General features: G+C 39.3%; 2 protein-coding genes and 1 long non-coding RNA gene across 8 annotated transcripts in view; all 3 read left to right on the top strand.

The window, feature by feature from the left end:
• LOC149501264 (uncharacterized) overlaps positions 1-26,710 on the top strand; it is a 344,283-nt gene that overhangs the window by 217,406 nt on the left and 100,167 nt on the right. The gene's annotated exons all lie outside the window — the stretch shown is intronic.
• Positions 1,433-12,463, top strand: LOC149501266 (trichoplein keratin filament-binding protein). Its single transcript, XM_089733703.1, has 9 exons — positions 1,433-1,673; positions 1,887-2,101; positions 3,205-3,315; positions 4,556-4,738; positions 5,795-5,939; positions 6,472-6,759; positions 9,096-9,257; positions 10,025-10,216; positions 10,554-12,463. The coding sequence occupies exons 2-9, from the start codon at positions 1,887-1,889 to the stop codon at positions 10,743-10,745; spliced, it is 1,488 nt and encodes a 495-aa protein (XP_089589829.1). The 5' UTR covers positions 1,433-1,673; the 3' UTR covers positions 10,746-12,463.
• The window catches only part of Lim1 (LIM homeobox 1), a 95,685-nt gene continuing 92,297 nt past the window's right edge, over positions 23,323-26,710 (top strand). For 2 of the 6 annotated variants that reach the window (XM_089733494.1, XM_089733493.1), the window contains exon 1: positions 23,327-23,607. In XM_089733494.1, coding sequence (XP_089589620.1) covers positions 23,580-23,607 — 28 coding nt within the window. In that variant the 5' untranslated portion in view covers positions 23,327-23,579. Of the gene's footprint in view, positions 23,608-26,710 lie in introns of all 6 variants that reach the window. The other 4 variants (XM_089733498.1, XM_089733497.1, XM_089733496.1 and 1 more) reach the window with 3 other exon arrangements.

The raw sequence follows: 26,710 nt of genomic DNA, 5'->3' as shown, positions 1-26,710 counted from the left end.
TTCTAGAGATTAATATTGTGATGTTCGCACAACAGAGCATAAAATTTGTTGACATAAAATTAATCGTTATATATTCATTCATTTGTTCAATATTACTTTTATAGTATAATTTTTTATAATCTTGCAACACGGATCGTTACGCCATTCGAATTTTACTGAGACAGATAATATTCCTCACTCCTTCTACTCGCCGGAATGTGACCCGGTATCACCTTGAAGGCCGTAGGCCTGCAAGTCGGAAGCTTCCATAAAAACAACAGCTTAAAGCTGTGTATGTTAGGTAACTTACGTCGAAGGTGCCAGTAACAGCTAAAGTGGCGAAGTTTATTTTTATCCTGGAAATTTGACAGTCTATAAAATTGCATGTTAAGACAGTTCGAAACAGTTAGAGTCAGAGTTGTAATTTAAATCAAATTAATAAAAAAGTCATGATAAATATACAATGCGAGCTTATGTATAGTACAATAGGCAACTTAATCGTTAGAAAAAAATCTGTTGCTCATTATGGATGAAAAAAACACGTGCATACCTATATTGAAAGAAAAAAAGGATATGAATACAATTTGAACACTGTTATTAATTCATATTAACATTAATTGAAAATGTTTACTTTTATGCGCAGTAACACTAAAAATTATCAATGCTTATTTTGTATAAATCACACATTTATTTAAATTCAATGCAAACTACATAGTTATAAAAAATTACAATAGTACAATAATAGAGTGACACAGAAATTGAAGGAGAAACTAAAAAAAACTTTGGAAAACTAGCAGTAGATATTATGTACTGTTATTAGCTTGTTCCAGAAAAAAAAAATACAGTATTCGATGTCCTTATCTTTCTGAACCCGAGAGGAATCGCTAGGCTTGGGCCTACACGTGGTCGGTCGGCAGCTCAAAACTTGTCGCTCAACAATGCGCGTTCAAGCCTCGGTTAAGGAAGAACTCAATCGAGGTAGGAAAAGAGCAAACTAATTCTTGAAAATATGTCTTGTTGCCACCATATCCTTACGAGCACGATGTATCGCTACGTAAAAGTTCGCTCGTCCCGCCATACCTAAGTATACAATACAACATCGTAAAAGTGCTGCAATATTTAATCGTGTTGAATACATGGTATTTTGTGTAATATTATTTCCTGTTTAAATCAATTCTCACGCCATTGTCATATTGTATTTATTATGTATTAAAAAATACCTGTTGCTCAATTTCTAATTAAATGATATTTAAGTGATTGCGTTTTGTTACTACCTCTGATTGAAAGCCTATTTGAATTGTTACCAAGTATTACACATAAGTAGGAGTATTTACTTACAAATTTACTTATACTCGGAATTGACTTATTTAGATCGATGAAGAAATAGCTTGTTTATAATCTACATATTATTATTTTTCCTTTCTTCTTCCGACAAAACGCGTTATAATAGAAACAGTGTGAACTGTCACTTTGACAGTTGATTGTTGTCCCGGTTGCGTGTGAAAAAGAAGTCGGTTCAGTTTGAAACTTTAAAATTGCGTGATTGCGGACAATAAGACAATTTATTGTGAGGAAGTAATTTTAACGATACGTATGACCTCACATACTCCAATTACGGTTCGTTGTCGTCGCCCACACTATGCAATAACCGTTTATGCGATCATTGCATCAAAAGAGGTTGAACGGAGAACAAGGTTTGTTTTACTATTGATTTTACAATGACTCATTTTGACTATATGTTAAAAAATCGAGAATTTATCTAATTGACTCTTTAACGAAGCAAATAATTTTTATTATGATAATATTTATTATTAATGTGTAAATAATATTGTTCTCTTCAATTTAAAATTGACTAGAAGACCAACTCATTTAAAATTATTACCTACTAAAAATAATTATTCTTGCAGATGTCCCGCTCCAAACCACAATGGCATTTACAGGCACTGGCTGCACAACGTCGAGACAATATGCTTCGTCGCGCTGAAGAGCATCAAAAAGTGGCTCAGTACTTTGAAGCCAATACTAATAAATCAAGACACCACGAACAATGGACCACTGAAGGATATTATGAACGAGCAAATAAAGAAGCTGAATTATTAAGACAGCAGAAAATTAGGGCAGCGTAAGTTAGTTTAAATAATCTGGTGCCTTTTTTATTGCCCAGGGAGGCAAAAGTCCCTATGGTGAGTGGCTCCTGTTGCTCATTGCCGTCAGCAAAACCAGGGGCGTAGTGAAGCCCATGCCTACAAAAGTCATACTTTTTTTTTTGTTATTGCCAGAGCTGGCATACAAGCATACGGCCCACATGATGGTAAGTGATTATTGTCGCTCATGAACGTCAGCAATGGCAGCTGCAGCAGAGCCTAGCCGCTGCCTCCTGCTAAATTGTCATGAGAAAGTTGCAGTGTATTGTTCTGAATCAGTCATTTCTCTTTTTTTATACAAGAACAATATTGTAAATAATCGCTGTAATAAATAATGTGTAATAAATAAAAGAATCACAGTGGATTTGTCTTTATTTGATTCCATTATGCAATAGATAAACTTAATTTGGCCCAATTATTTTTTCACAAAGATAGTTAATGGGCTGGAGGTGAGTTTTGATGATGTTTATCTATGAAAAATGACAGTTTTTCTATATCAATATCAGTGTACCAGCTGTGCACATCTTGATTTGGAGATATAAAAACATTTAAATCTGTTTTTATTGTAATTTCTTTTTGTGTACATTAAGTATAAATAAAAATGTTTTTTGTACATTGCAAATTACCTGGGATGATATATCACAAAAGAGAACACTCCTATGAAATTAGGATTTCCAAAAAAATATATACATTAAGAAGTAAATGAAACATTTAAATATAGTGATGTATTTACATATATTAAGATTCATTGTTGAATCAATGTTTTATGAACTTAAATGTTGCAGTGATAAATTTTACTGTAATTAAGAAAGAAAATGTGTTATTTTAGATTGAAATCTCATTCATTAAGAATATGTATAAGAAGAAGATGTCATATCACTGACAAAAGTGTTCATAGTAAAATTTTCACAATAAATTAAAAGAACAGAAAATTTGAAGAATAATTTTAAATTTAGTTTTGTTTGATTGGTTGCATATCTATCTATAATCTAAATCAATCTGGTTGCAAACATTGGTTTATGATTTTTCCTACTATTGTTAATTTTGTGACTTTGTTGAAACAATTTTTTTTTTCATTCAGGAAATTAGAAGAAAGACGCCAAAAACTTGAGCTTATGTTGTTCCAAGAAAATATGCAGTACCAACAAGAACTCAAGAATCTTTCAGCGCAACCTAAATTATATAAAAATGGGTAAGGCTGTTTCAATAATGTCATTTCTCTATTGTTTTTTTCCTAAATTGTATAAATAAAATATTTATAGGAAGAGGTAGACCTAAGAAAAAGTGGATGAATCACGTGAAAGACGATATGTGTAAGAGGCAGTGAGCAAAGAAATTGTATATGATAGAGGAGTATGGAAGGTGAAAACATATTATGCCGACCCCAGATGACTGGGAGAAGAGCAGGAGAATGATGATTATATAAATAAAATTTTATATTGTGCTTATATTGGGAGAACAGTGTACTGTCTAAAGGCGGCAGTAGTTGGTGTCATTGTCCATAATAAATATGGAAGTTTGCAATTAGCATTTTTGAATATATCTACTCCAAATTATACACATTGAGTAATATATTTATTATAGGGTGTAATTCAAACAGTAAAGCTACTATTAATTGAAAAAACAATCAGATGCTGAGCATTCCTAAATATACTTATTGTTTTACTGAGCTTTTATTACATAGACCCACCTCTATAGCCAAGGCAACTGATGAATCACCTCCTGGCTGAGCCTTTGCTCGCCCACCTGTCCTGGTGAAACTGGAAAGGCCTCCGGGCCACCAGTAATCCTTCAATAATAAAAAAAAAAAAAAAACTGATGAATGCTGCTTGGTCATCAAAGAATATTGAATTTTGTTTCAGTTCTTTTTCAAATGTTTTACTTAGAGTGCAATATGAAAATACACATTTTAATTGAGGACTACAAAACAAATTAGTGTTATAATAGTGCTATCAACAATATAAAAGAAATATATAATATATACAGTAGACTAACTATTAGACTAATATATTAGACCCAGCTTTTGCTTGCTTACTCTTCCTAATTTATGTTTAATTTGTAAAATCTACTTCATTACAAAGTTCAACTAGATTCTAAACTCCATGGGCTTCCATGGCCTGTGAAAAGTTTTGACCATTACTTCTTCTTGCTTCGGTTTCCTCAATACTGAGGGTTGTGACCACCTCCTCGCAACAAGAGTTTATTACGGACCATTCCACGCCATTTGCCTCTATCTGCCGCCGAGTATAGAGCATCGTAAACTGTGGTGTCGAGGGTTATGCGGATCTGGTCAGGCCAACGTGTCGGGCCTCTACCTCGTGGTCTTCTTCAGTACCATTACATATTAATGTAATTTTTAGGGTTAAGTTCTTATAATTTTTTCCAATCAAAACTTTACTGTTTTGTAAATGTAAATTTTGTCTTTATTTCAGATCATATCTCAACAAAGTTCCAACATCAACACTACAAGACATAAACCAAGGTATAATAGAGAAGGAAGAACAACTACGTAAGCATGAAGCTGAATTGCGACTCCATCACGCATGGAGACTGCGACAGCCAGAATTGAGAGCTGCTAATTCTTATATTGCTAACGGGAAATTGAAATCTGCTTGGTCAGTATATTTAGGTAGATTATTTTATTAAGATTTCAAGTATATACAACTATTAGGTAGGCAGCGGCTTGGCCCAGTAGGCAGCGGCTTGGCTTTGCCCCTGGCATTGCTGAAGTCCATGGGCGACGGTAACCACTCACCATCAGGTGGGCCGTATGCTCGTCTATCTACAAGGGCAATAAAAAAAATAAAAATAAAATTTTATCTACATACCATCTTTAAAAACATTTTAAGTGTTTGTTCATGATATGTCGAACACAAGAAGTGACTCGTCGGTGCATTTGTTAGTTTCCCTGCCAGCTGTACCGAGTGGCAAACATTGGCGTTATTAATAGGTTGTTTGCTCTTTATCTGAATGCTTAAAATACGGATTATATTTCAATTTATATGTAAATCAGTCTCTGGTTCCCAAAGTACAGAGAATCTTAGTTTGGGATTAAGCGATCGTTCGCGATTTATCCTCGGTTATTATTATAGTCATTTGCCTAATGATATACAAATGTTATCGTGAAATCGTCGTGGCCTAAGGGATAAGACGTCCGGTGTATTCGTGTTGAGCGATGCACCGGTGTTCGAATCCCAGGCGGGTACCAATTTTTTTTTATAAAATACGTACTCAACAAATGTTCACGATTGACTTCCACGGTGAAGGAATAACATCGTGTAATAAAAATCAAACCCGCAAAATTATAATTTGCGTAATTACTGGTGGTAGGACCTCTTGTGTGTCCGCGCGGATAGGTACTACAGCCCTGCCTATTTCTGCCGTGAAGCAGTAATGCGTTTCAGTTTGAAGGATGGGGCAGCCGTTGTAACTATACTTGAGACCTTAGAACTTACATTTCAAGGTGGGTGGCGCATTTACGTCGTAGATATCTATGGGCTCCAGTAACCACTTAACAAAAGGTGGGCTGTGAGCTCGTCCACACATCGAAGCAATAAAAAAAGCCAACATCCTCAAAGAAATGGAAGAGCTTTTTCAAGCTAAGGGAAACGTCAGGTAGATTACTTTCTGACGTGTACATGTTCTATTTAGTACCCGATACTTTATTTTAGGATGGAACAATTAGTCGAGAAGGAAGTACAAAAGAAAAAAGAAGAAGAAGAAACACGACAAATATTGAAAGAGCGAGATGAAACACTGCGACGTCAAATAGAGATAGAGGAAGAAAAACTGAAGGAGAAAGAAATACAGATGAAGGTAAATGAATATTGTTACTCGCTGGGGTTCGGGATAAATAAAAATTTCACCAAAGTACAACTTAAAACTGTATTCAACACTTAGAACACTTAAATCACTCAACAAACACTTTAAAACTCTCAATTCGCTTGTTCCACTTCGCTTCAGGTGATCCGTTCGCTGTTTCGCTTCGAGTAGTTCCGATTGCTAACTGACTGCGTGCCATCTCTGCAACGCTTTTATAGTCGATACCTCATCCCTAGAATTATCGAGAATATTCAACACATCTCTAGTCGTGGTTTCCGCTATCTGTCAATAGATGGCGTTGTACTTCTCGAGCGTACTAGATGCTTCTTGGTCCTTCGATATTCGTTCGACTATTCGGCAATAGATGGCGTTGCTCTTACCGGCGTGACAATATGTAAGGTGTATAGTGGTATTCATGTTGTGATTTCTATAGGAATTGCTAACTGCTTGACACCACATGGCTAACCACAATAAACTGTTTGTTCCAACGCTTCAGGTGGACTAATTTTGTAATTTAATGTTACAGGAGCTGCGTGAAAGTCTAGAAGGTCAAATAGCGGAACTAAACGAGAAAGAAACAATTGTCAATCATCTCCGTAAACTGGAAGAAAGGGAGAGATTGATACTCGACCAGCTTCAGTTTATATCGTGCGAAAGGGAAAGAGAACACCGGCGGCTCGTGTCGGAAAGAGACGCGAATATCGTGAACATGGGTCTCCATAAGTACAAGCTGAAGAAACAAGTGATCGCAGTTGTGAAAGAAATCGAATTGGACATTCAGATGCTTGAAAAACTTCGAAAGGCGATCTTGAAGGTTGAAATTTTGATTCATTGTTCCGTTACTAAATTTGTAGCAAACATAGACAACAACAATGTGTAAGCCTGGTCTAATGATATATACTTGTGATGCGACAGTACCAGGGTTCGACTCATATGTTAAATTTGAAATCAATAGCTTTGTTGGTCGAGTGGTTAGTCATCCAGACTACTATGCTATAGGACTTGGATTCGATACCAAGTGAGAGGTTAATTTGTTTAATAAATAAATCAATAATAACCGGAAACAAGTCATGCACTGTTATCCATACCCAAATAAATAATATGTATGTTTAAATATATACAATTGTGTTGGATTTCTAGCTTCAAACGGTACGTGACATTCACGTGATCTCTATTACATTTGGAAATTACTGAATTCGGAAGCTGTGGGCTCCTCTAACCCTACTAACAAAAAAAAGGGTGCGTGTACTTATGTACGCGCGTAAGAAGTTATACCTACTTTATTTATATTAAATTTATTTCTTTTTTTTATTTTAATCAATTTGAAAAAAAATCGATTAAACAACATCCTCAAACGCGCATATTGGACATCCCTTTTCTTGACATCGTATAAATTCGGTAATTCGCGGGACGGTTCGGAAAGTTCACCTGCGGCTATATTCAGACTCGCCAAGTTACGTCGGTCGTATTGTACGAGGGCTGCACTAAAAGTATCGGGAATGGAATATTTCCACTGTTCCTATCATATTAAAATCTTTTTAATTGAAAACTCCTTGGTTTTAAAAATCGAATACCATTTATTTATTTAAAAAAAGATTCTCGGTCTTGTCACGAGGTTTTGTCAAACTTGTTTAGTCGTTGAGAAAATGGAATTGACTCGAGAAAATTCAAGAGCGATGATTTATTATGACTTTCGAAGTGGTTTAACACAAAAACAGTGTGTTGACCGGATGGTTTCTGCATTTGGTGATGAAGCCCCATCCAAAACCACAATTTATCACTGATTTGCTGAGTTTCAACGTGGACGTGTCAAGCTCAGTGATGATCCCCGTCAAGGTCGTCCAAAAACTGCAGTCATCCAAGAAAATGTTGATGCTGTGCGTAAGCTGATTGAGGAAGATCGACATGTGACATACCGCGAAATTCAGGCAACTTTAGACATTGGCATGAGTCAAATACAAATAATCTTGCATGAACAATTAGGTGTAAAAAAGTTGTTTTCCCGATGGATACCGCATTCGCTCTGTGAAGAGCAAAAAGCGGCTCGCGTTACTTGGTGCGTCAGAACTCTCGAAAGATTCCACGCAGGATCCTCAAATGCTGTATACATTGTATCAGGTGACGAATCCTGGATATACGCGTACGAACCCGAAACAAAAAACCAGTCACGAGTTTGGGTGTTCGAAAATGAGTTAAAGCCAACAAAAATTGTTCGGAGTGTTGCAAAAAAAATGGTGGCCACGTTTGTCTCCAAAACCGGCCATGTTACGACTATTCCTCTTGAGGGACAAATAACGGTTAATGCAGAATGGTATGCTAGCATTTGTTTGCCACAGGTCGTTTCTGAACTCCGTAAAGAGAACTGCAACCGCCGCATCATCCTCCATCACGACAATGCGAGTTCTCACACCGCGCACAGAACAAAAGAGTTTTTAGAGCAAGAAAACATAGAATTATTAGACCATCCGCCGTACAGCCCCGACCTAAGCCCTAATGATTTCTATACTTTCCCTAAAATAAAGAATAAATTGCGTGGACAGAGATTTTCATCACCCGAACAAGCTGTGGACGCCTACAAAACGGCCATTTTGGAGACCCCAACTTCCGAATGGAATGGTTGCTTCAATGATTGGTTCCATCGTATGGAAAAATGTGCCAAATTTCACGAAGAATACTTCGAAAAGCAATAAATACATTTTTAAATAGTAAATGTTGTGTCACTTCGTTAATTCCCGAAATTTTCAGTGCCGCCTATGTAATGAGCGATTTAGTAGGCAACTTCATTCTGTTAATTTTGTGTCACGGTGCACGCGCATCGTAAAATTTCACTCATAAATTTTTCATAACGCGCCTAAAGAAGTATAACTTCAAAAAGAATAGTTCAACTAACAATCAAATAACGTAATAAGTAAATAGGGATTGATTGTGTTCTGAGTTCTGGGTTCGATTCTCGGTCAGCCGTCAAAGGTATTCGAAATTCGGTTGAAATGATAATTGCCTTAATCGATAATTGCATTCCTAAGGAGATGATCATAACTTGGAGTTGTTCTCAGAAGGTTTTACGTAATATTGAATAAGATCAGAAATCAATAAAAAGGACAATGAGTTGAGTCCTGGATATAAAATTATAGTTTCATGGAAATGCTTCAGGATTACGAATCGGAACAAGAAAAATGCGCGAACCACAGACGAGTGTTGGACGCCGCTCTTCGGGAATTAGAAGAGCACAGAGAGAGGGAGCGAGAGAGACAGAAGAACATCGAGACAATGTATGACGGGGAGGCCAGGCAGATAAACGATAAACAAGACAAAGTGAGTTACTGTTTTGAAATACATCTAACACTTTACTAATTTACTACTAAGATATATACTGGTGGTAGGACCTCTTGTGGGTCCGCGCGGGTAGGTATCACCGCCCTGCCTATTTCTGCCGTGAAGCAGTAATGCGTTTCGGTCTGAAGGGTGGGGCAGCCGTTGTAACTATACTGAGATCTTTAGAACTGATATCTCAAGGTGGGTGGCGCATTTACGTTGTAGATGTCTATGGGCTCCAGTAACTACCTAACACCAGGTGGGTTGTGAGCTCGTCTACCCGACTAAGCAATAAAAATAAAATATCTTCGACCATTATCCATTGTAAGTTGAAAAATACTTTTTTTAACAGCTGTAAACACGGTTTTAGGATTTATAAGAAATTAAAAAGAAAGTCAAAGCCAAAGAAACGTAATAAAAAAATACACTTAAACATACATATATATATAAAAATGAATTGCTGTTCGTTAGTCTTGCTAAAGCTCGAGAACGGCTGGACCAATTTGACTAATTTTGGTCTAGAATTATTTGCGGAAGTCCAGAGAAGGTTTAAAAGGTAGATAAGTCTGAAAATGCTCGGAACTAAATAAAAATAACAATTTTGTTTTTCCTTTGATGTGTCCCCCGTCGGACGGATTCCTTTTGTTTGTTTTATGTTTATTTTATACAAAAGCTTAGGTCTTTTATTTATCGATTGAGGCACTACGAAGTCTGCCGGGTCAGCTAGTTTATAATAAATGTGCACTAATTAAAGCTTTCATTATTAGCAATGGGCGAAGGAGTGTGAAGCTCGCGCTTTGTTAATGAGCGAAGTGATATCAACATTACGGAGTCAGGTCGAGGAAAAGATTGAGGCTAATATACAGAAACAGCGAGCCAATGTCCTCGAGCGCGAGAAGATATTGGAGCAGATGGACAGCTTCCACCAGGAAGTGCGGGCTAAGGAACGAGAAACACAGGTGAGAGGGAAATGAGAAGAAACAGGGACTATCAAAGATAATGGTTTTTTTTCTTCTTCTTTTTTTTCTGAGATGGGTGAGCTCAGTGACCACCTGGTGTTGAGTGCTTACTGGAGCCCATAGACATTTACAACGTAAATGCGCCTCCCACCTTGAGATATAAGTTCTAAGGTCTCAGTATAGTTACAATGGCTGCCCCACCCTTCAAGCCGAAACGCATTACTGCTTCACGGCAGAAAAAGAGTGGGGGGGGTGGTACCTACCCGTGCGGACTCACATGAGGTCCTACCATTAGTGCTTATAATTTTTTTTTAAATATGGTTTTTCTTTTTTACAGCTAAAGAACACATCGTATTCAACAGTGACAGCCTTGCAATCTCAACTGAACGGTCTTCGGCTCCAGCAAAAGCAGTTGGAAGAGAATTGCGCCCGAGAGAGTGAGCTACGCGAAGCGGCTGCGCACGAACGCAAACTACGTACCGAGATAGCGAGGATGCAACGCGCCGGCAACGTCCAGGCCTGGACGTAAATACGATTACGTAATTTTATTTGTAGGGAAAAAAATCATTTTGAGGCTAGCAACTTTTTAATTCGGTGTTGCCAGAATGTTAATTTAAATTACACGAGGTCTAAAAAAAACCTGTGGTTCGTGTCGCTTTTGGTCTCGTTGTCATTCTCTATAGGCGAATATAGTAATTACTCAGTAAAACTGTGATGATTTAAATCAGCGTAGAATCTTGTTTTTTTTTTAAGTACAAATCTATACCGCTATTTTTTGACGCAAGGTTAAGGTTAATGTAATGAGGTTTGTTTTTTGTGTGAACTATTAACTAGAATCTCTGAGGAGTCTAATGAACTCATGTTTTGTGAATTATTTTGATTTAGCACGATCGGTTTTTTTTAGCAATGAATTTGATATGAATTGAAATGCACAAGTGTGAGGAACTGCATCAAAATTTGTTAGGCATGGCTTCTCGGTTTTTTCAAAAAGTGTAATAAAATGTCCTCGAATGATGTGATTTAAAGATTCCTTAAATCTCAAATTTTAAACCCGACGCTGACAATAATGGCCACGAAAGAAGTCGATTGTCATATAAATAAAAATAAAACTGAAATGAGGTGCCTAGTTATTGTATGTAGCCAAGTATTTCTAAGATGATGTTAAAGAGAATAAAGAAAAACTACCAAAGTAGGTTTACTTTTATAGTTCGCTTGGCAAGAACAGACACAGTTTTTGAGTGTGAAAAAAAAATGTTTATCTACATACGTGGTTTTACGTGTTTGTTTTAGTTTATAGGATTCGCGAGTGTAAAAGAGAGACAGAGATATCGCTTGTTAGTATTTTTTTGGTAATCAAGCATCAGGGTTAGAAACGAGTTTGCAAGTTTTATTTCAATAAAATTTGTCAAACCTTTATTTGCGCTTGATAAACATATTAAAAGATTAATTTACTTTTCATTCTTTCTGGTCGTTCCCTCAATGCTGAGGATCGTGACTGTATGTCAATCTTCTCCACTCGGTCCGGTTCTGCGCCATATGTACCGCTCCCCATATCTGGCCTCCAGTCACGTCCTTGAGATGGTCAACCCATCTAGCTGGCGCTCTTCCTCTAGCGCGCTTCCCCTCCATTTGTCCAAGAATTGTGAGTTTCTCCAGGCTGTGCAATGAGGATCGCATTATGTGCCCAAAGAAACTCCGGATCCTTTCCTGGCACATAGTCAGCAGGCGCTTGGTGACCTTCAGCTCTTCGAGGATGGAGACATTGGTTCTCATAGCTGTCCAAGGAATGCGTAGCAGCTTTCTCCAGCAATACATTTCAAACGCCTCAATCTTTTTGCGTTCCTTTTTCCTGAGACACCAAGTCTCCACCCTTATTTATATATTACTTTTCATATTAAATAAAAAAAAACTCTTATTTTCAATTGTTTTAATTAAAGAGGTTTCGCATGAATGTGAAATCGGGGAAACGGCGCAAACAAAACGATCCTACAAAATATTCATTTTCAAATATGATATGAGTGTTTTTAGATAAGACTGAATAGAATATAGCTAAAGTAAAAATATTGAATAAGTGTAAAGAAAGAGTTTACTGGGAATTTAAAAAATCAGCCTCGGGGTAACTATATGTGATTTTCAACTTTTATTGATGTTAAATGGGATATTATTTTTTCATGTAGGTTAATTTTAATAACGTGTGTGATATGTGTTTGTATGAAAGTGAATAAAAATATAAATATTTATAATGGCTTTGTTTTCTTACCTGTGAGATATTTATTTGGAACGTCTGGGGAGCCCGATATCTACTTGCCTATTTCTGTCGCGAAATAGTAAGGTGCTCTTATTTGAAGTGAACAACAGCCGTTATATTGTACAATAAAAATGTAGACCTCATTTCTGAAGATGGATAGAGGAAATCGCGTGATATCCAAGGGCTTCGGTGATTGTGCTAGTTAACGCCAGTATGCTTAGTGCGAGTTTTTTAACGTTCTTGTTAGCGTAAAAGTTTACTCAAAGTATTGTTGGAACAGCGCCTCTAGCGGCAAATGTAGGCAAACACTGGTCACAATTAGAAGAGCTTTGGTGGAATATTTATTTCCGAAATTAGGAATTATATAATTAGGAACTCTCAGGAATAATCTAAGTTATTTCGGTGACAATAGCGTACAGTGCACGCATTTGAATTATTGTAGTTGGTTGGAAGGCTAATAAATTTTGTTGAGAATAGCGCCATCTAGTTTGTATTATAGAAAACTTATAAATAATTGTTCAAATATTACAATAGATGTCGCAGTAGATTCTAGCTTCAATATGTGAGGTAGCTCGCTTGCTGTGTGGGCAGAACTCGTAAATAGTGAAATATTTGAAACCTACGTAGCTGTCATTTGCCGTATTTTATGACGACTCTAAGTAAGGTAAAATAGACAATCCAGTAATGTCGTGATTTTAATTTTATGGAGTCACTGCCTTTAAAGCTATTTATTACCATTGTACTAACGGATTTATAGTTCAGGATCCCATAGTACCTATATTTTTCGCTTTCAGTTAATTATATTTGTAAGTATTTTCGTACTTTCGTCTATTGCGAATTATGTTTTCGTTAAAGAGCGAATGAGCGTTCCATCTTCTGTTCAGTGTTCATCGGAGCTCAAACACATCCCTAGTATACCACCACTTTTTTATTGCTTAGATAGGTGGTCGAACTCACAGCTCACCTGGTGTTAAGTGGTTACTGGAGCCCACATCTACAATCTACATCTACATCTACAGCGTAAATACGCCACCACCTTGAGTTCTAAGGTCTCAGTATGGTTACAACGGCTGCCCCACCCTTCAAACCGAAACGCTTTACTGCTTCACGGTAGAAATAGGCAGGGCGGTGGTACCTACGCGTGCAGACTCAAGAGTTCCTAATTGTAATTGCGCAAATTATAATTTTGCGGGTTTGATTTTTATTACACGATGTTATTCCTTCACCGTGGAAGGTACCTACGCGTGCAGACTCAAGAGGTCCTACCACGAGTAATTGCGCAAATGATAATTTTGCGGGTTTGATTTTTATTACACGATGTTATTCCTTCACCGTGGAAGTCAATCGTGAACATTTTGTAAAGTCGGTACGTACCAGTGCATCACTCAGTACGAATGCACCGGACGCCTTATCCGTTAGGCCACGACTTCAAATCGGTATGTAGTCGGTAATTAAAAAAAAACTAATTCTACTGTACAGGTGGTAGCTGGAAACTGAATCAGTGAGGCAGTATGTCATTGATGCTCATTGTATCAGGGGTGTAACAAATTATATAATTACAGGCCACTACCTACTGCTTTTCCCCTTTTTTTTTTTTTTTTTGACTTCCGCCCTCCCCTGGGGATGAAGGGCGGGGCATGTCGGAGTCGAACTGACTAAAACCTCCTGTCGCTCAACAACTCAAGTAAACCAAGAAAACTATGAAGTATTACGAAATATCGGAAATAAATAATATCTTGCGAATTAAACGTAAAAGTATTTTTAATATTTCTAACCTTTTCGAAATAAATGTCTACATTTTCTTCTCAAATATTCACATAAATTTAGCAATACCGCTAAACGGTTTTACGGTAGGCAGCGGTTTGGCTCTGCCCCTGGCATTTGCTGAAGTCCATGGGCGACGGTAAAGAACAAACTTACGGTCCATCTAATTACAATAGACATGGTAAAGTATTTGGTTTTTATGTTGTTCCTTCACTGTAGAAGTCAGTCTTGAAGATGTGATCATGAATATTTCATTACTAGCGACCCGCCCTCGCTTCGCTTCGGAAACATTAAAACAAAATCAGGGACAATGTCGGCTTCTAATGGAAAAAGAATTTTTCAAATCGGTCCAGTAGTTTCGGAGCCTATTCGAAACAAACAAACAAACAAATCTTTCCTCTTTATAATATTATTATTTCATTATTTTTTTTAAAATTAATTAAATCTGTGGGATTTAAACACCGCACGGTCGCATCTCTCGATTAGAATATACTGGACGTCTAATCCGTTTATTGGTTTGCCACGGCTTTGTTTACTTATTTAACTAAAACTAATACTCTCTAACTAACTAACTAACAAACTAATACCCTGCAGAGTAGAGGCTAGCTCCAACAGCGTCCTGGCCATGATATTTTCGCAGTTAGATTGACCTTTTCTGAATCATTCTAGAGAGGTTGTCAAAATTTGCTCGTGATGGTCAACTATTGCAATTGTAATGTGTGTATGTTGTTCTTTTCTTTTGTAAATACATCCTTTTGTAACATATCTTTAAGAAATCACTGTTACTCAGATTAATATGGATTAATAGTATCTGAAGTAAATGAATTTAATAATAATAATAAAAACAAAAAACAAAAGAAAAACCCAAGTCGACAGTGTAGACAGGTGACCTATGGCCTCATAGTACGCTCGCATGACATTCATATTTATATTTTCGTTCCAACACATGCGAGAGCACACTACACCACTGGTAGCGGGGACCGTAGACGGGGCATTTCGCCTCGTTGATCCCAAGCGTGCCAATGGTGGGCGGCCCCGACGCACAGGTCTTGGCGGCGCAGGGGACTGCTGTGTTTCGTCGCTGGATAAACTTTCAATTCTCGTCGGACTTGGAGAGCCATCCGACGAACACGACGGAATACATGGTGATGTTCTTTGTGCGCCACAGGTCACCTGTCTACACTGTCGACTTGGGTTTTTCTTTTGTTTTTTTTTTTTTTCTCACTCTGGAGTCCTAACCACTGGCGGCTTGTGTCGTAGACACCGCCATCAGCGGCAATCTATTTTTATATAGTGTTTTTTAAAAATTTTATTTTTAATATCTCTTTTAAAAAATATTATGTAACTAATAAGATTTTAAATAAATATAAATAAATAATAATAATAATATTGTAGGTATTGTGTTTTTTTTAAGGCGATTGCATGCAGCAGAGATGCGAATGTTCCGATGGATGTGTGGAGTAACGAGGATAGATAGAATACGGAATGAATATGTTAGAGGAAGTCTGAAAGTGGCACCTGTAACAGAGAAGCTGAGAAGTGCGCGTTTGGGATGGTATGGACATGTGATGAGACGAAATGAAAATGAGGTTGGTAAGAGAGTGTTAACTATGAATGTGGAAGGATATAGAGGAACCCGGGACCTGGGCGGGCCCCCGATGCGCACTCTGCGTGCCGTGGGTGCGTCTGTGGGGGAGTTTTGCTGGACTTCCACCGGGCGCGTCCGTAGGTGGCGGATAACGGGCCTCTGGGAGCAGTCATACTCCCAGGGGTATCGCTCCTTCTCTCTCGTTGTGTTATGGTGGGAGAGATTGAGCGACGTGGACCAAAACCAGCAGGGGGGGTTCTGGGCTCTCTGCGCCCTTCACCTAGTTGAAGGGTGTTTCTTCCGGGGATGCCCGGGCCCCCGACTTCTTCCTTATTATTTTGAGTTTGTTTTTACTGTCTTTTTGTTTTCTTTATATTTTTGATTTAATTTATGTTGAGTTTGTCTGTCCTTATCTTCGTTGTTATTTTGTTCTTTGTGTTTTGTTTGTTTACTATCTTCACTCTTGTACTGTTGGTTACATTTTTATGTTAGATTTTGTTATATTTTCCACTTCTTTCTTTCTTTATTCTCACCCAATCCCAAGTTTTGACGCCCGGCAACGGGACGAATGGCTGGTGGGAGACCAGTCTCGAGGGCGTCCTAGGGGACCGCACCCTAGGTAAATAAAAATAAAAAAGCATGAGCATGTCCAGCCTGAAAAAGTTATTACCCCAGGAGGGTACCTCTTGCTCTGCGGGAGGAGAATCCCTCCGTGCGGTCGAGAAATCGGCCGCACGCTGCCCCTCGTATTCTGGGGGGGGCACAAGCTGTTCCGGGAAAGAGTCCGAGAAGGACGGGGAGAAAAGGAAGAGGTCCACAAGGGACGAAAGAGAAACGGTGCAAAACGAAGACCGCAGGAGAGAAAGCAGCGTTTGCTCGGAGGACAGCATGGTGGTCAGCTCCTGCTGTTCATCACCAAAGAGAACGACGCGCAAAAGGGCAAAAGGCTCGAAGAACGCAAGCTCCGACAGTAGTACCGAATCGGAGGCGTCAGGATCGTTGGTGTCCAGGACCAGACCATCGAAGAGAGGCCGAGGTCGTCCTCCAACGACCGGCCAATACGTGGGATTGGCGGCGGCGAAGCAGGCATACTTAAAAGCTCAACGTGAAGAGCTGGAGCTTCGCGCTGAACAGGAGGTAGTGGAAAGCGTGCACAACCTGCGTGAGAAGAGGCGCGCAGTACATTTAATATCCGGGAACATAACAGCAGATCCCGCGACTAGGCTCCAGGAGACCGCCCAGATGGCCCTTACCATCGCGGCGAAAGCGCGCAATCCGAAGGGGACGTACATCAAAGCCCTTAAGGAGATGGCCACAACAATAAAGGAGGCCACGGAAGATCTAGCTTCCAGATCGGCCAACGAGGAAACCCTGAGGCTGCAGGCACTCAGCGAGAGACAGGAGGCGGAGATCCTGCAGCTCAGGAAGGAAGTAGAGGACGTAAGAGCGGAAATGGTGCGCCTTGCTCAGACGACAGCGCAGCCCACTCCCGCCCCAACACTGCCAAACGAAGACGACGAGCGACGCCTGCAGATAATCATGCGAGCAGTCGGGTCCATGCTGGACGCCCGACTCGCGGGTCTGGAGGCCCGTCTACTCCCAGAGCCTCGCTTGCGACCACCTTTGGCCGCTGACGCAAGAAGGAGGAGCAGAGAGAGCGAAATCGATCCAGACACTGCAGGTCTTGTGTCGGAGGCAACGCCGCCTTTTGCGGCTCTGCCCCAGCTTGAGACCAACAAGAAAGTGAAGCCCAAGAAACAGAAGGGCAATAACAAGAAGACGACGCCGTCAGCTCCATCCGAGCCACCAGCTCCACCCGAGCCGCGCGCATTCCCTCCGGCCCCCGCGGCCCTTACGGTCAGTTGGGCGACCGTTGCGCGTAGAGGAGCACGGCCGAGAATTGAAAAGGAGCCAGCACCGACGACCAACGCGGAAGGCCAACGAGACAGAAACCCTGCCCCGCTCAAGCCTAAGAAGAAAGGTAGAAAGAAGAGACTTCGAGCTCCGCGCTCGCAGGCCGTTATTCTGAGGCTGCACCCGGAGGCCATCGAAAAGGGGCTCTCCTACCGGGAGGTGCTCGCCGAGGCGAGGGCCAGCATCGACGCCGGAGCCTTAGGGATCCCCATCGAGAAGGTCCGGTCAGCAATAACCGGAGCCAAAATACTCATAGTGAGCGGCGAGGACCAGATCGCGAAGGCCGACTTGCTGGCCGAGAAGCTTAAGGAGGTTCTCTCTTCTAAGAGAGTAACGGTGACAAGACCGATAGTGACCGCTGCAATCCGCATAAGCGGACTTGACGATTCGCTGACGGAGGAGGAGATATGCACCGAGCTTGCGCGCATCGGCGAATGCTCCGTCGATGCAGTCAAGGCTGGCTCTATCAAGCCCGGATCCGGAGGAATGGGCCAGGTTCTCGTTCGTTGCCCGATAGCAGCGGCGAAGAAAATTGTTACAGTGACGAAGCTGCGCATCGGGTGGAGCGTTGTTCGCGTCCACCTGCTGGAGGCCCGGAGGCTACAATGCTTCCGCTGCCACGCGTTGGGCCATGTGGGTGCGCGGTGCCCGTCGTCGGTCGACCGCAGCCACGACTGCTACCGGTGCGGACAGACCGGCCACGTGGCATCCGGATGCACACTGGCACCGCGATGCGCCGTCTGCGCCTCCGCCGGGAAACCAGCGGACCACACTTCGGGGGGCAAGGCCTGTGCAAGGCCCCCGAGAAAACCAAGGAGAGAGGACGTCGCTGCACCCGCGGCCGCACCCGTTGCTGCAGACCGAAGTCAACTCGGCGAGACGACGACTCCGATGGACGTCCAGCCTCCGTCGGGCACAAGGAAGACCGGGGCTTTATGAAGAACCGGGCATGCCGATGAACCGAGGAGGAAGTCGTGAGGAGGAGGTCGTGGACCTCGGTTCGTAGGCAGTGAAGGCGGAGCGGGTGGTGCGGGCAGAAAGCCCCCACCCGGCTCCTGCAGGGGCCGTCGATTGCTGGGTGCGGGGGCGCCCGGTGCTCGGCACTAAGGTCCTGTGGGGTGGTGGTGCGCTGTGGCTCTGGTGCGCCCCTCACGAGTCGTGGAGATGAGAGGGGGAAGAAGTCCCCGGTGGCAGATCCCGCCCAACGTAACATTGGGGTGGGAGCCGGCGAAGGCGGGCCTATGGCGCGCACATGGCGGTACCTGGGTCTCCGCCCAGCTGGAGTGGAGGAGCTCGTTGGGGTTTAGTCGGTAGTCGTTAAGCTGGGCGGGTTTGGCGAGAGCTGAACTTAGCCCAGCGCGCCTTTCTAAAGGCGTAGTCTCCGTGGACCAATTGGTTAAGGGCGCGGACCTCGGTTCGCGACTTCTTCCTCTTTCTTCCACCGGAGGCGCGGAGTCCGACATAGCCCGGTCCGACCCCCGTCGGCAAGGTATCCGTAAAGAATAGGATTCCCCATCGATACCAAAAAAAAAAAAAAAAAGGATATAGAGGAAGAGGTAGACCTAAGAAGAAATGGATGGATTGTGTGAAAGACGATATGGGTAAGAGGGGAGTGAGCGAAGAAATGGTATATGATAGAAGAGCATGGAAGGAGAAAACATGTTGCGCCGAACCCAGGTGACTGGGAGAAGGGCAGGATAATGATGATTGTGTTTTTTAAATTAATATTGAGACAGACTCGGATATGCTTAAACACGCTCTCGGTCCACTTCATGTTGATTGGAGTTCATAGATACCGTATCGCAGATTCCGACACTCATTTTGAGTCATTAAGCCAAAATTTTATATTACTAGTGTTTAGCAGATATGCTGATTATGTAAAAATACATAGTACAAGGGCGGGATGATAAGTAACTAGTTTAACAATAAAACACTTAACTTTCCGTGATAAAATTAATTTTATTTTTGGACATAGTCTCCGTGATCCTCTACGCACTTATTCCATCTTCGTTCTAAAGCAGTAATGCCTTCCATAAAATGATTTCTTTCGAGGCCTGCAAAATACTCCTCTACAAAGTAATTTAACTTTTTAAATAGTAGAGGCTAGTTACTTATCATCCCGCCATCGTGTTATATCTTTATAAATAGGCAAAGATCAAGTGTTTAATTACCTTCTTCTCTCTTGCTTTCTGTTTGTCAGTCGATTTTATTTTCCTTTTTTTATTTTAGTAGCAATTGACGAATTACGTTATTATCATTATTTTTTTTGGGAAATAGAGTCTCTTTTTCGGAATTTCAATAATAATATCATAAATAAGAGAAATTAAATACATACAGTGAATCTAAGCCTTAAGGTGTCTAATTATAGTCGAATTTCGCTCATTGAGCGAACACTGGTAATTTTCTTGCTATCTTTGTACCTACTATTTAGTTTCCCCTTTAATAAAAACCTCTCTGGTTTTTGCCGGTGCTTTAGTAACAACAACGATTTCAATGTGAATGATAAGGTAATAGAGGTTACTTGTTTTGGTTGTTGTTTGTTAAATTTGAATGGAAAAGGAATGTTTCTTCTTCTTGGCCTTATTCTATTACGTAGGGTCGGCACAGCACAACCTCCTTTTCCATTCAGGCCTTTCATACTTAATCTCTGCACTCAACATCTTCCCTTGTATATCCTCTTTCACACATGAAAGCCTTTTTACCGTCACCATATTGTCTACATCACGAAGATGTGTGTTCTGGCTTGTGAGATGGGACACCCGTTGCACGATAGGTATTATTAAACTTCGATCTAATGTCTCAGGTTGGTGGCGGAATTCCGGAATTCAGTTCGGAATGTTGATATCCGCCGATGACCGTTTAGAATTACGTGTACCTTTTTATAGTGCAAAAAAGTGGGTGCATACTAAATTATGTACTTCACCTTAAATATAATACTACTAAGATATATATTTTTTCAATTTTGCATTTTAATTCTCCTTTGGCACAAGCAATATTCGTGTTATAGGTATACTAAACAAAAAAATATTAGCTTGCCTTTGTATCTACACATTATTTTCTTTTTTAATTATTTTTTTAAGAAAATCTTACTATATATTTGTTTTATTGTATAAATAGATGGACGAGCTCAGAGCCCACCTGGTGTTAAGTGGTTATCGGAGCCCATAGACATCTACAACATAAATGCCTCCACCCGCCTTGAGAGTTACAACGGCTGCCCCACCCTTCAAATCGCATTACTGTTTCACGGCAGAAATAGGCAGCGCAGTGGTACGTACCCGCATGGACTCACAAGAGGTCCTACCACCAGAGTTTACTCTTAAAATTACTATTAAAATTTCGACCGAAATATTGTTTGGTAAAAATAAGAGCTTTATTAGTATAGATTTGATAGATGCTCAGGTCATTTAGGTATTCCTAAAAGATAAATTTCTTATCTCGAAACATCGTTTTTGACGCTGTTCGTTGTAGTTTATACAAAACAGCATATTTATCCGTATTTACATAATTATCCGTGATCGTGTAAGCTGTAAAATTTCCGAACACTGGAAAAAATGTAATGATAATTAAAAAAAAAACGAGTTTAAGCGGTAAATTTTATTTATGTCTAACATAGGAGTCGTGAAAATCGACGAAAACACTATAATTATCTATTTAGTAGTCAATTCCAGACACACTTGTGGCGGTTTCTAAATGCTTATGTAATTAGCAATTATTCTAGATGATCCCCTCATCTCCATTTTTTCATCGCATCTCCCGCCATCGGAGCAGAGTTCATCAATATTATCTGGAACCGCTGCGTTCAATGACAGTGTGTTTCCAAAGATCTTTTCTGACACTTACCATCCAGCTTTGGAACTAACTCCCCTCCACAGTGATTCCCGTGCGAGAGTAGGTACTTAATTTTAGGCAGCTGTTTGGCTCTGCCCCTGGCATTGCTGATATCTATAAGCGACGGTAGCCACTTACCATCCGGTGGGCCGGATGCTCGTCTGCCTACAAAGGCAATAATAAAAAGGTATTTACAAATATAGAAATTCTAAATTGTCTTGCTCGTCTCTCTTTTTTACCTCCAACAACACCATTAGCCTAAAGTGGCAGTAGGTACATATACCAATATTGATACCAGACACCATTTTACTTAGAAAAATGTTAAGCTAGATTTATTTGAAAGTACCCAATAAAATCTAATAGTTCTAACATTTTAACACGACCTTCAACGCCCAACATGTGGATAATCTCGGGATTAATGTATGTTCTATGGTCAGATTACGTTTGCTTAACCTCAAATGACGTCATAGATTTTGTAAATTTCGTGAGATTCCGAAAAATTTATTCGATTTTCCATTGCATGAAACTTCAACTTTATTGGATAAATAGCACTCGCACGGATACCAAGCGAATAAACAAATCAACACGTGATCATTTGTAGACAAAATTTTAAGAATTCGAAAGCAGAAAATTTATTAGTGATATCTATGCATAAACATGTGAAATTTTGTGTATAATATTGGGTTAGGTTATTTGCATTGAGCTATTGATGATGATGATCCTGTTAGTATTTTTCTAAATAAAAGAATGGTAAACATTTTGATACAAACTTCGAAACAAAAAATTAATCTAACCTAACAATTGTTTAATTTCTGTAATTATTATCTAACTCCTTTTTACTGGGTACTATTACTTGTTTAAAGATTTGTAGGTATGTTGATAATAATTGTATAGGTACCGAAATATATACTTATTAGAAAACTGATAATTAGAAATGGGATACCTAAATATTTTAGTAGAGAGCTTAACTCTAGGTCACTTTTGGAAAATTAAATCGGACTAATACAGGATTATAAAAAGTAGACACCAAACTTAAAACAAACATAATTTTATTGTTAAATAAATGCTCTTATAGCAAACATTGAAAGGCAGTATTTAAAATATGCAATATTAATAAAAAAGTAAGCATTTTACCTATTATATTATTTTAGAATTATTTATAATGATTTCAATACTTAAAAATGTGTGTTCACATTAATGCAAACAGAAAGTAGGTATTTCGTTGTATATTTTTCACCAGAATTCATCCCGTATAAATCTCAGTACATTAACACCGTAGGTACCTACTCGTCTCGGCGGCGAGAAAATGGCAGAATATAAAAATAAAGAAAAATACAGTAAGACACTCGTAAGTCTAGAAGGCGGGCAACAATCTACATAAACATAACTCGCACACGCCCACGGTCCAAACACTCGTCCGTATTCAACCGAGAACCGATGCCATAAAAATAAGACACCCGGCCGACCTAGAGAGGCAACCGAAAAATCCAGGCTCTATAATTATGTTCAGCTACCACTCGATCTACCGGCAAGCCAATTTAAATTTACTGCGAACGCCGCACGTGTCCCACAAAATGAAATCCCACTACCGCACAGAAACACGCACGAAAAAAAAAAAAACAGAAAATACATCGGCGGCGCCACCCCTCGACGCTAGTGGCTGCTCATCAGAACCACGCCCGTTCTGACGCTACCCTTTCTATCTCGTTTTGTCGAATTGGTGTTCGTTATTGGTGTCCTTGTCTGCGGTAGGCCGTCGTTCGTGGACCTCTCCGTTATCGTCAGTACGCGTTTAGAAGTCGCGCGTTTCGGTGTATTGCCGGTGACGGCGTGCGAAATCGCCGCGCTGTGTCAAGTGAAGTGCCGTGTAGAGGTGCCGAAGTGGCGGGTTTCCTAGCCGCAGGACGGGGGGCCCATGCCCCCTTCCACCAGCACCACATTGGTAAAAGTTAGTGTCCTGTGCACATATTAGTAAAAAAAAAACAGTTTTGTCTATGATCATTTGGGTGGAACTGTGAATGTGCTTGACCATGCCATCGTTTGGAGGTTATTTGTGTTTGTTATTGTTGTTTTTTTACTAATTTTAAATTCTAACTTCCTTCGTTATGTTAATTTCTTTTACTTGCACGGTTTTTTTTTGAATTTATCTTATTTTATCATTATTTTGTTTCTCATATTTATTTATTTTGATTTCCGAATAAAGTGTTGGCATTAGGTAATATTGCTAATTTTGACATGCATGCGTATGCAATGCTACAAATTGTTTGAATAAATACACGTTACTGTATGTAAACAATCTAAGCCTTCAAACATTTCATTGTTGAAATTTTACTATTGACACCGATTGTAACGTGTGTATTTATATCCAATACCGATCATATCTATACACTGGAGTCTTTGAAATATCACAATTATCAATGATACAGGACAGAACATGTGAAACGGTTGGTTTCTTAGGCCTAAACCGAAAGAGTTAGGCCTAAAATGTAGTGTCTAAAGTAAGGCCTGGGATAGATAATGCGAAACAGATTTGCATATATGAATGCGTATTTCTGAAGATTAATCCAGTAATTTAGTCTGTAGTGTCGTATAAAATCCGAAATTAACATTAAGAATTCAAATCTTGAACGTGATCATTAAGTTATTCCCGAAAAATTATAATTTGCGTAATTACTGGTGGTAGGACGTCTTGTGAGTCCGCGCGGGTGGGTACCACCGCCCTGCCTATTTCCGCCGTGAAGCAGTTATGCGTTTCGGTTTGAAGGGTGGGGCAGCCGTTGTAACTATACTTGATACCTTAGAACTTATATCTCTAGGTGGGTGGCGCATTTACGTTGTAGATGTCTATGGGCTCCAGTAACCACTTAACACCAGGTGGGCTGTGAGCTCATCCACCCATCTAAGCAATAAAAAAAATAAACAAAAGTTGCTCATTTAAGTTCCTTTTGGGCTTCAGAGGAGTTGTAAATAGCCGTATTGCCTCATTATTCATTGTTAGCAGTTAAGACGTTATAGATTACTTAATGAAATATAAATTAAATATATAAAGTGAATTACTATTAGATAGTATGTATTTATTATTAAAAAACATTGCAATAACTAGTCGTAATGTTGTTCGGATTGTTGGTCAGATGATTTACTTGTATACAACCAGTTAACCTATATGGAGTGTGTCAAGGGAAAACTATTATCAGCCTATTAAAGTCCTGTTCAAGTTTCAATAATTTACTTTGTGGTTTTGTTTGCTAATTTCCCAGAATACTTCTCCAATTATTTATTCCCTAAAAATCTTAATCCGATTATATGTGTTCACGTATTTTATAAAACTAGAGGTCCCGCAGTAGTCAAAATTCGACTATAATTAATTGGAATTGTAAGTTTTTACACTATTGTGATTGTATTTTATACTTCTATAATCACAAATTTCGCCAAGGCTACACTATAAAATAATATTAACAAAGACAAACAATATTTAATCTATTCTCAATTTGACAACAGACGTCAAGAACAAAAGTTTGACAATAAATAGTATGCATGCGTGTGTGCGTCAAATACACGGTACGTAGTGTGTGTAATGTTTTCTTTATTTGACTTAATGTATCTTTAAGGCATTATTTTAAAAAAATATTAGCATTGTGCACTTCTTCTCGATATTCTCTGTAAGTGTGGAAAATTTCATACTCCTCCGTCCGCGCAATTTTCGTAAAAAGGATACAAAGTTTTTGCTTCACGTATTAATATATAGATATATCTGTCAAACCGAGCCAATCGTGCTCAATTATTGCGCTTACAAATTAACTTAGGTTTTTTTAATCTAGAAGGTTCTCCTCGTAGTAGTAACTTAATTTAAACTTTTGATCTAGAAGGATTTCTATTGGGCACATTTCAATTAACAGATATTTTTTTGGTTTGCGATATCATCTCCGATTAGTCGCAGACCATAAGCACATTATATGAGTGATTAATGCCTCTTCGAGCGAATATTCCATTGGACACACTCTTGTCGTACGCCACTACCTATATTCTGTCTAGTAGTGTTTTGTGTAGCGTAATAATTTTTCAAAACGAAACATGAATTATAAAATATTTATTTGAATTATGATTACTATTAGGTATCACTATGCGATAGGCAGCGACTTGGCTCTGCCCCTGGCATTGCTGAAGTCCATGGGCGACGGTAATCACTCACCATCAGGTGGGCCGTATGCTCGTCTGCCTACAGGGGCAATAAACAAAAAAAATATTATTCATCTTCTTATTATTTTCAAAAGTGCAGTGTTTTAAAAAAAACAATAAGGATACATATATCCAAAAGCCGAAATTAAAATCAACAAATATATTGAAATCCTTCGTATTATAATAACATTAAGCAGAAAATGTACCTAGCCCCATCTTAATACTTTCATTGAATGGAGCTCTCTTAAATAAAACATTTAAATACGAGATCGCCCACAGGCGAAAATCTTACGATAACTGAGAAACAATAGCATTTTGCCAAAAAATACCACAGTATTATAATCTTTCCTTTATTTGTTACTAAAACCTTTATCCTAATACTTATTGAATTGTTTGTAATTTAAAATGAAAAGAAAGTTTGAATTTTAATCCTACGCTCTAACTCTTTCGCTTTTTGAGAAGTTTTTTTAAAAAAAGTTTCGTTGGAACAGACTTTTTGTTGTCTTATAATATACTTAGAACGAGCTGCGTACTCTACAGTTATTAAATTTGTTTTAAATGCATTTGTTCTTTTAGCTTATTATACATACGAGTGGGGTCGGTCTACTGTCTCTTGTCTTGATACTCCGCTAAGTACAATCAATTTTGTTTCTTTACAAGAATTTAACCGAATGAATGAAAATAAACACTAGCGTTACAATATGTATAAAGTCATACATTTCACAGGTTACATTTTTTCGAAAAAATAGTGGCTTCATTGACTTGTTAATGTTTGGCGTAGGGTCAAAACGTCTGGCTACTAGAACTGACTTGTCTTTGAGTATTTGGATTTGAGCATACGCTCTCATAGCCCGATTCAGTTAGTCGGCTATCGGAGTACCTTGAGACACAATATTGGAATATAGAACAACAACCATCCATCAAAAAACAATCCATCTAAAACCTCATCATCTGGTGATAAAACGCTATAATA

The sequence above is a fragment of the Bombyx mandarina genome, chromosome 16 (genome assembly GCF_030267445.1).
Source record: "Bombyx mandarina strain Sakado chromosome 16, ASM3026744v2".
Taxonomy (NCBI): Eukaryota; Metazoa; Arthropoda; class Insecta; order Lepidoptera; family Bombycidae; genus Bombyx; species Bombyx mandarina.
The sequence above is the reverse complement of the archived record's forward strand: the minus strand, read 5'-3'. Positions and strand labels throughout refer to the sequence as shown.